Source organism: Anoplophora glabripennis, unplaced genomic scaffold, assembly GCF_000390285.2.
Source record: "Anoplophora glabripennis isolate ALB-LARVAE unplaced genomic scaffold, Agla_2.0 scaffold654, whole genome shotgun sequence".
NCBI classification, from domain to species: Eukaryota; Metazoa; Arthropoda; class Insecta; order Coleoptera; family Cerambycidae; genus Anoplophora; species Anoplophora glabripennis.
Genome location: NW_019417027.1, coordinates 22,044 through 31,950, shown reverse-complemented (window position 1 = coordinate 31,950; position 9,907 = coordinate 22,044). Strand labels below are relative to the sequence as shown.

Here is a 9,907-nt window from a genome sequence, read left to right as displayed (position 1 = left end):
CTTTAGAAATTAAATCGTGAGTTTATCAAATGTTGCATGGTAAAAACAATGGACTGGCAAGTCGCAAACTTAGTAAAAAATCGAGTAGGTCATTTGTTCAGAACAATTGACTGTTGCGTAAGTACAAAGCCAAACATCTTGATAAATGCTAAATTTGAACAGTTTCTCTGGAAAAATATGAATTTTAATACGACTTCAGTAAATTAACGTTTTTTCATATTTAAAATTGTAAAAAATTTGTAAAACAGCTTTGGAAAAATAAATCGTGAGTTTAACAAATGTTACGTGGTAAAAACAATGGACTGGCATGTCACAAACTTAATAAAAAATCGAGTAGGTCATTTGTTCACAACAATTGACTCATGTAAAATCAAAGCCAGACATCTTGATAAATACTAAATTTGAACAGTTTTTCTGGGGAAATATGAATTTTATACGATTTTAGTAAATTAACGTTTTTTCATATTTAAAATTGTAAAAAATTTGTAAAAGCTTTGGAAAATAAATCGTGAGTTTATCAAATGTTCCGTGATAAAAACAATGGACTGGCATGTCACAAACTTAATAAAAAATCGAGTAGGTCATTTGTTCACAACATTGACTCATGTAAAAACAAAGCCAGATATCTTGATAATTACTGAATATGAACAGTTTTTTGGTGAAATATGAATTTTATACGATTTTAGTAAATTAACGTTTTTTCATATTTAAAATTGTAAAAAAATTGTAAAACAGCTTTGGAAATTAAATCGTGAGTTTAACAAATGTTACGTGGTAAAAACAATGGACTGGCATGTCACAAACTTAATAAAAAATCGAGTAGGTCATTTGTTCACAACAATTGACTCGTGTAAAATCAAAGCCAGACATCTTGATAAATACTAAATTTGAACAGTTTTTCTGGGGAAATATGAATTTTATATGATTTAAGTAAATTATTAACGTTTTTGCGTATTCAAAAATACAAAAAATTAATTAAAAAGGTGTATAAGGTTGTTTTTGTATAGTAAACATTAAATTATAACAGTTTTTCTTGAGAAATACGAAGTTTTATACGATTTTATAAAATCTGTGTAATTTTTTCATACATCGAAGGAGAATTAAAAAATTTACTGCGAAACAAATAAAAACTTCAAAAAAATGCCGACATGGTAACTTTTTTAAATTAGAAATTTATTTGCCCGAAAGTGCGACGTCCAGTCCGGTCCGTTTCAATTACCGCAAATGTCAGAGCAATATGTCCTTGTCAATTCCTCCCCTCCCGTTTCTTGTACATACCGATCCTTAAGTCTAGCAAACATAAACTTGATACAACATGCTCTAAAAGGTTGTGCGTAATATACTTGTAGAACTAGCCTAAGACAAATTAGTGTTAGTCCTTAATCGTGTAGCCATGTAAGGAGGGCGGGCGGCGAGCCCCGGGACCGTTTCCTACCGTCTGGCGTGCGACGACTCAACGACAATCCATAAATTTCAGTCATACGTAACAGCATCCCTCAGGTGAATTCGAGTAATGCCGTCATACGTAATATTTCCCGGCGGATTCAGGTCTGGCGTGCGAGACGGCCTGCCGAGCGGTGGTTTCCGAGGGTAGGAAGCGGCGTCTGGGTCTCGCGGCCACGTTCGCATTAGAAATAACTTATACAAAGCCTTCGGGTGTTACAAAATAAAAGTGAGATGTATTTGTTATATTTTAAAAGCCGCTGCGAGGGGGGTTTTACATAGAGAAGCCAAAATTTTGTGATAGAACCCAAAAAATATGTTTTAAATTGGCGTTTTGGGAAAATTAAAACATATTTTTTTTTTCACTTAAAAGTGTGTTCAATTCGACTTTAGAGGTAGAAGCTTACCGAATGGGATTTTATTGCCGAGACGGGGGCGGGGTCGCCGCCCAGCGCCCAGGCGCCAGACACACGAGAAATATTTTAGTTGTAAGGCAGGCGAATATGAATAAATATATATAGCAAGAGATTTAAATGTAATAAAATGCAATATTTTTAGGAGGTAAAGTATATTATTTTAAGAGGACGGCCGATTTGTTGCGGTAGAGGCACGTGTTGTTGAGAGGCGTCGGTTTATCGTTGACAATTCGGCGCGTCCATGAAAAACAGTGAGAAAACCCTATTTATTAAATACAATAATATAACTATCTTATCTCTAAGGCTATGTACAAAATATCTCAGATAATAAATAATATAATGAGTAGTTTTTGTTTCCTCGTCTCCTCCGCCATCGATTTATCCTCCAGCCGTTTACTGGATATCGGGGGGTGTAATTCGACGATGTTCGGGACATTAGTCAGCAGAGTAGTTGTTTCTCGCAGTATCGGTTAAAGATTCTCTTGATCGGTAGCAGTGACCATTCACAGATGTAACTCTTTTCTTATATCTCGCCCATATGATGTTTGGACGTGGTCGAGAAGCCAAAAATAACGAGATCTGTGGTGTGAACTGATAGGGACTAATAATAAGACCAAAACCGATATACAGGGTGTCCTGAAATTAATCCAACAAAATTTGGTCGGTTGGTTTTTAAAACAAATTTAGGGGACCTGTATTTTTTATTTTTGTCAAGTTGTAAAATTAGAATAAGGCTCATCTTAGGCTCAAGTTCAAAAGTGACATAAGCCCGATTGACGCTTTTTGTTTTTTAGGGGTAAAAACCACCCCTAAGTGAAAAAAATTGAGAAAATTAAGTTTAAGCATTTTATTGATAAAAATCTTGTTCAAGACCAAAGATTAAATAATGTTCCATGTTCTCGAATTTGATCTTTTCGACCCTTTATTTAACCCTAAAAACTACCCCTATGCAAAAAGTAATGATAAAAAACTACTTTTTAAAGATTTGGAATGATTAAATCGTGCAATTATTTAAAATAAAAGTTACTTTATAGCTAATAAAATAATTTTTCCCTTTCAACCCCTAAAAACCACCCCTGTATTGACAAAAATTATAAAAAATTACTTTTTAAAAGTTTGGAATGCTTTAACGGTGCAATTATTTAAAATAAAAATTCCCTCATTGCTTATGAAAGAATTTGTATCTATCTCATAACACATTTCAACCCTTATATAAATCACCCCTGTGCTAAAAAAATTATAAAAAATTACGTTTTAAATCTTGGAATGCTATAATTGTGCAATAATTTAAAATAAAAATTCCCTTATATTGTTTATGAAAGAATATTTTACTTTTGCCATTTTCAACTCTTGTAAACTACCCTTTTACCAATATTAATGTAAAATATTTTTATTATAATCGATTTTTAAATATAATCAATCATAAAAAAATTGCTACGCTGCATATAAATAATCACACTAAATTTGTTTACTTATTTTATTTAATATAATATATAAAAATAAGAAGGCCTATTTTGCTCCGAAAGAATGTCATTGGTTTTTTTACCATAACTCGGTTAATTTTGAAGCTATAGTATTTTACAAAAAAGCATTTTAAAGATAATTTCAAGAGCTGTACGATTGTTTGCATATGAAACCTTTTAAGTCCTTCGTTTTTTAAAGGGAGATCGAAGGACTCGAGATAGGTCGTTTTTTTTCATTTAAATGGATATTTCAAGCGGCGATATCTCCTTTATTTTTTACGCTGTAGGAATAAAAAAAAAGCAAAATATTTGTTGAAAAAAAAAACTACATTTTTGTTGTCTGTCATTTTTTCCGTATCTTTCATAGTTTCAGAGTTATTATATAAGGCAATTTTTTTTTAATAATGAAAAATATGTTTTCAACTTTTACCGTATATTATTCAAAAAATATGCCTTCTAAACCCGTCTAACTTAAGGATCGTATGAAAAACACTCGAACAAAACTAATTGTAAAGGGTCTACGATTAATTTTAATTCTGATGGAAATGGTACAGCGTTTACTGTTCATTTTTCCTTAAAAAATATGAGCAACCCATCTGTTTTTGACGATAACTCCTTCAATTTTGCTCTAATTAACTTTTATAAGTGCTCATTTTGAACGTCTTTTTGAGTACTACAAAAAACTCCCAGAGCGTTATAAACGTAAAATTAATCCTTTTTCCGTTATTTGACGTTGAATACATCAATTCGAGTATTCCCCCCAAAACAAGTCCCCTTCCACTAACCATATTTCGCTTTGTACCTATAAAACGTACAACACGATTTTCTTTGTTTATTTATAAGCTACATTTTTGTCCATTACACATTTTTAAATAAAATGCGTAGTTTTTGAGTTATTCGCGAAAAATACTTTGTTTTTTTTTCACTCAAAATTCCAAGTTTTCAATCGTGAATAACTAAAAAAACTATTGATTTTTCAAAAAAATTCTTTGAATATATTTTGCTCAAAATTTGATTCTCTATCGATTTCCAGCGTTATTTTTGAAAAAAATTTTCACCCCTGGGAAGGGGTGTCAACCCCCAAGAGGGTGGAAGCGTCAATCGGCGCTATGTCACTAATGTTCATTGACCTTTTCTCTAACTATCTGCCAAATTTCAAGTCGATCGGATCAGTTTCAAAGAATTCGGAGGTGAAAAGCTTCAATGACTGTACTAAGCCCCCTGAAATCCGTCCCCCAAGAATAACCTTTTTTTTAATATCTCAGAACGCTGTTCTACGAGAATCACTAAATTTGGTACACAGGGGTTTTATGACGTGTACTACGCTTTTTGGTGGGCATCCCCCTTAAGACAATTTTTCGTGGGCTCCCTTGTCTTTGGAGCCAAAAAAGTTTGGTCACATATTTAAATTTTTTTAAATTATTAATCCGCTAGAAAGCCAATATATTTAGAAACTCTTTTGTCTCTTGATGCTTTTTTTGTAAAACGCAATGTTTTCGAGAAAAATGTCAAAATGTGATCGAATGCATATCGTGATTGGCCATTTTCCTCAAAAACAGTGCATTTTCCAAAAAGTATCGCGAGCCAAAAAAGTTTCTAAATTCAATGGCTTTCTAATTAACTAATAATTCCTAAGAAATTGAAATTTGCTTCAAAATTTTTTTGGTTCCAAAGACAAAGGGGCCCACGGAAAAGTGTCTTAAGGGGGTTCCCCACCAAAAAGCGTAACACTATCACTCACGATTGTACACGTCATAAAAATAACAGATTTTGAGAAAATAGAGCTGAGAGAGATGAAGCACCCTGTATATCTGGTATTTCTGCTGACTGAATAATCCCAGCGGTTTATTAGATATTGAGNGCCTATTTTCCTCTGAAAAAATGTCATTGGTTTTTTTACCATAACTCGGTTAATTTTGAAGCTATAGTATCTTACAAAAAAGCATTTTAAAGATAATTTCAAGAGCTGTAAGATCGTTTGCATATGAAACCTTTTCAGTCCTTCGTTTTTTAAAGGGCTCGAGACAGGTCGTTTTTTCACTAAAATGGATACTTCAAGCAGTGATATCTCCGTTATTTTTTATGCTATGGGAATAAAAAAAAGCAAAATATTTGTTGAAAAAAAAGCTACATTTTTGTTGTCTATTATCTTTTACGTATCTTTCATAGTTTCAGAGTTATTATATAAATAAGGCAATTTTTTTGTATAATGAAAAATATGTTTTCAACTTTTACCGTATATTATTAAAAAAATACGCATTCTAAACCAGTCTAACTTCAGGATCGTATGAAAAACACTCAAACAAAACTAATTGTAAAGGGTCTACGATTAATTTTAATTCTGATGGAAATGGTACAGCGTTTACGGCTCATTTTTCCTTAAAAAAATATGAGCAACCCATCTGTTTTGACGATAACTCCTTCAATTTTGCTCTAATTAACTTTTATAAGTGCTCGTTTTGAAGGTCTTTTTGAGTACTAGAAAAAACTCCCAGAGCGTTATAAACGTAAAATTAATCCTTTTTCCGTTATTTGACATTGAATACATCGATTCGAGTATTCCCCCCAAAACAAGTCCCCTTCCACTAACCATATTTCACTTTGTACCCATAGAACGCACAACACGATTTTCTTTGTTTATTTATAAGCTACATTTCTGTTCATTACACTTTTTTTTGATAAAATGCGTAGTTTTTGAGTTATTTGCGAAAAATACTTTGCAAAAGTGTTTTTTTCACTGGAAATTACAAGTTTTCAATCGTGAATAACTAAAAAACTACCGATTTCTCGAAAAAATTCTTCGAATACTTCACTCAAAATTTGATTTTCTATCGATTTCCAGTTATTTTTGAAAAAAAAATTTCCACCCCCGAGAAGGGGTGTCAACCCCCAACAGGGTGGAAGCATCAATCGGCGCTATGTCACTAATGTTCATTGACCTTTTCTCTAACTATCTGCCAGATTTCAAGTCGATCGGTTCAGTTTCAAAGAATTCGAAGGTGAAAAGCTTAAATGACTGTACTAAGCCGCCTGAAATCCGTCCCCCAAGAATAACCTTTTTTTTTATATCTCAGAACGCTGTTGTACGAGAATCACTAAATTTGGTACACAGGGGTTTTATGACGTGTATTACGCTTTTTGGCGGGGATCCCCCTTAAGACAATTTTTCGTGGGCTCCCTTGTCTTTGGAGCCAAAAAAATTTGGTCACATATTAAATTTTTTTTTAAATTATTAATCCGCTAGAAAGCCATTATATTTAGAAACTTTTTTGTCTCTTGATGCTTTTTTCGTAAAACGCAATGTTTTCGAGAAAAATGTCAAAATGTGATCGAATGCATATCGTGATTGGCCATTTTCCTCAAAAACAGTGCATTTTCGAAAAAGTATCGCGAGCCAAAAGAGTTTCTAAATTCAATGGCTTTCTAATTAACTAATAATTTCTAAGAAATTGAAATTTGCTTCGAAATTTTTTTGGTTCCAAAGACAAAGGGGCCCACGGAAAAGTGTCTTAAGGGTGTTCCCCGCCAAATAGCATAACACTATCACTCACGATTGTACACGTCATAAAAATAACAGATTTTGAGAAAATAGAGTTGAGAGAGATGAAGCACCCTGTATATCTGGTATTTCTGCTGACTGAATGATCCCAGCGGTTTATTAGATATTGAGAGCGCAATTCAATGCTGGTAGGGGCATTAGTCCGTAAAGTAGTTGTTTCTCGCAATATCAACGGTTAAAGATTATTTTTGTAACCTCACTTGTATTTTTTGGGGTGGAAATAAAAAGTCCAGTGATTTAATTATTAAAGTTTATATTTTTTCTGCGTTTATGTATAAAGTGTCGTCACATTTTAGGAATGCTTGCGGATTCAGTCTTAGAGGCAGACGAGTCTTCGAGCTAATACTCAGTCTGAACCTCCTCAGAATTTGCACCAGGCCGATTTTCGTTTGCATCGTACACGCCTGAATGCCTAAAAAAAACAGAAATTATAAAATAAATATTTCAGCTCAGTTCAATTGATAACACAGAGAATAAGAACTTAATTTCTTTGGGAATAAATTTGTGGACAAAAGTGGTAAAAAAATTAATAATTTTTCAAATTTATAAAGTTTTTGACAGATAGATAATAGATGACGCTTTACTGTTCACAAAGTAAACAATAGATGGCGCTTCAAAAAATATTACTCGCAATTAGTGCCAACCAAATACCTACTTTCGTATTCCCTAGGTCCCTCCCCATAAGGCATATAAAACGGAGGATTCTTATCCTTCTTACCCCCGTCAAACCGCTCGGGGTCAAACTTTTCCGGATCCGCGAAATACTCGGGATCTCTATGCAAAGAAAACAGAGGAACCACTATATCGGTTAGGGTAGATATATTTATGCCCGTATCCCCTAGTTTGTAACCTTTCCTCTCGCAAATCTCTACCAGGTTGGCGGCTGGGGGGTACAATCTCAGGGTCTCTTAAACAGAGTTTGATATAGTTACTGTTTTCGAATAGAAACTTATACTTACCGTCAATTACCCGGTCTAGGTATTTCATATCTCTTAAACTTTTCCAAGTTATAACGTGATCGTGACGTTCCAAAGTGTCGTTAATCTCGTCCCTAGCTTTTTCCTGGATGTCGGGATTTCTGCACAACTCGTATATGGCGAAGTTCAGAGTGGTTGAAGAGGTGTCGAAACTGTAGTAGAAAAATAGATTTACCTTACCGACCTATAAAAAAAAACAAATTCACAATAAGGTTTTTATTTTCTTTTTAATAAATATTGTTTATCATACAATGTTCTTGTTCTGCTAAATTTGCTCACCGTCGCAAATGTTTGTATTTTTAAAAACATTTGTAAATATGTTTTTCCCACTTATACGCCTAAGACATGAGAGGAAACACCTAAGCTGGAAACTGACAAATCGAGAAATGAAACTATGCAGCATTGGATGTTTTTTTTTTGTAAACAATAAGCAAAGAATAACACCTAATTTGTAAAACATTCTTGATTGTCACTAATAAATACATTAAAGAGTAGGAGGCCCACATGAGATCCTTGAAGAACTCTTGAGACGACCCGTACAATTTCTGTCCTATTAATTTTAAAAATAACATCGTAACGCAAATACTTACAATTTGAAATAGTAAGAGGGGTTCGTCTTGAGTCTTTGACCAATCCTGCATGGAAAAACTCAAAGAGAAAATATTGATGTGTTTATAATCGCCGGTTTCCCGATATTTAATGTATTTCCTTATCGTGCGGTACAGCAGACTCGATACGCTTTTTTCTGCAGTTCTTAAACCTACAAAAGAAATCACAGAGTTCCAGGTAAAACTTCACGTAACATTGATCTTACCCATCGAAGACAGCCTGTCCGATTGACATTTGCAAAACCTCGAACTTGACCGTCTGTAGCTGTAGCAGTTGACTTTGTAGCAGTGGTGTGTGATGACGTCGGTCGTAAAGCAAGCAAATAACTGAAAATGTAGTAAATCACAAGAAAAAATGTGTACACGTGTACGGAAACGAGTATGCTTTGAAAAACTGTGACAAATAATCGTTAGTTTCTAGGCAACTATTAAATTCATTTGTTTTACTTTTTTTTTACACAGCCTACTTGACAAGCACTAAACGACATTTATTTTGAAAAAAAAAAACGCTAGTCACGTGGGCAACTACTTACTTCCTTCGCATTAATGTCTCTCTTTTCTAAGGCACAATCATCAATAGCTTCGATAAGATAGGGGGTAACGTCCAAAATACTCCAAAATAAAGGCTTCAGCTTTTTGCTTAAAACGGGGGGGTTCAAGATGGATCTCATTTGCTTCCATTTTCTGCCGTCCAGGACCACGATATCCTGTATTACTGGTTCATACCTATCAGTGTAGTGAAAACCTCTGTCTTCAAAGTGGTCCTTATTCTAATAATTAACTTTTGTGTGAGCAAAATGTAGAAATTCATACGTTAATTTAATCTTACATTAACTAGAATATCCCTAATAAGTTTTAGGTCTTTTACGATCAAAACCGATCGAATCGAAGTCGCTATCCCCGCATATTTGTATCCCTTGCTTTTCATTTCTAGGTAGTGATCGATCATATTAGATTTGGTTACGACGCTAGGACCGTGCACAAGGTACAACAGAGACACGAAGGGGTATTTTAAATGTAAATCGGGAATTCCTTTGAGGGCCCAGTGCTTCAAGCAATAAAAAGAGTACAATAATCCAACACAAAAAGTAATAAAATAGATCATGTTGATCGGCGTTTAATCGTTTCATTGGCGCAGATCGTGTTTTTTGAAAAACTGAAAAAATCGCGATTAAAATATAGTTCGCTGGTTGAACTACATTTTTGTTTTGTTTACAAATGTCAAAATTAAATGGCCACCTAGCGGCAAGTTATACAGGCTTTTCCATGTTCCCTGATCAGTTTAGGTTTAGAGTACGAGTAAAAGGTTACAATTTCTTTATATCTAAAAACCTGACGTATTTCTTTTGATTCCTTTAGACTAAACTGAATACGAGTCAATAATAACAGGATTTTCATCCAATGCTGACAGCTCCTTGTTTTGAAAGTTCTGCGTCTAAAC

The 9,907-nt window shown here is 33.8% G+C and overlaps 1 protein-coding gene across 2 annotated transcripts; it reads right to left on the bottom strand.

Annotated features, from left to right (window-relative positions):
• Nucleotides 1-7,123: 7,123 nt before the first annotated feature.
• On the bottom strand, nt 7,124-9,676 carry LOC108909956 (probable cytochrome P450 6a13). 2 transcript variants are annotated; one of them, XM_018714433.1, is made up of 7 exons: nt 9,296-9,676; nt 9,000-9,236; nt 8,673-8,793; nt 8,449-8,618; nt 7,841-8,042; nt 7,537-7,788; nt 7,124-7,293 (listed from the first exon to the last, which is right to left on the bottom strand). In XM_018714433.1, the coding sequence occupies exons 1-7, from the start codon at nt 9,569-9,571 to the stop codon at nt 7,133-7,135; spliced, it is 1,419 nt and encodes a 472-aa protein (XP_018569949.1). In that variant the 5' UTR covers nt 9,572-9,676; the 3' UTR covers nt 7,124-7,132. The 2 variants fall into 2 exon arrangements, with proteins under 2 accessions (XP_018569949.1, XP_018569950.1); XM_018714434.1 differs by having other exon boundaries at nt 7,600-7,788.
• Between the last annotated feature and the right edge of the window lie 231 nt (nt 9,677-9,907).

Excerpts from the sequence above, each read along its gene's own strand:
- LOC108909956 (XM_018714433.1), bottom strand. The coding sequence starts at position 9,571 with ATGATCTATTTTATTACTTTTTGTGTTGGATTATTGTACTCTTTTTAT. Across the intron at positions 8,794-8,999 it reads GAGACATTAATGCGAAGGAA|TTATTTGCTTGCTTTACGAC; the intron begins GTAAGTAGTTGC and ends CTACATTTTCAG. Across the intron at positions 8,619-8,672 it reads GGACAGGCTGTCTTCGATGG|GTTTAAGAACTGCAGAAAAA; the intron begins GTAAGATCAATG and ends TTTCTTTTGTAG.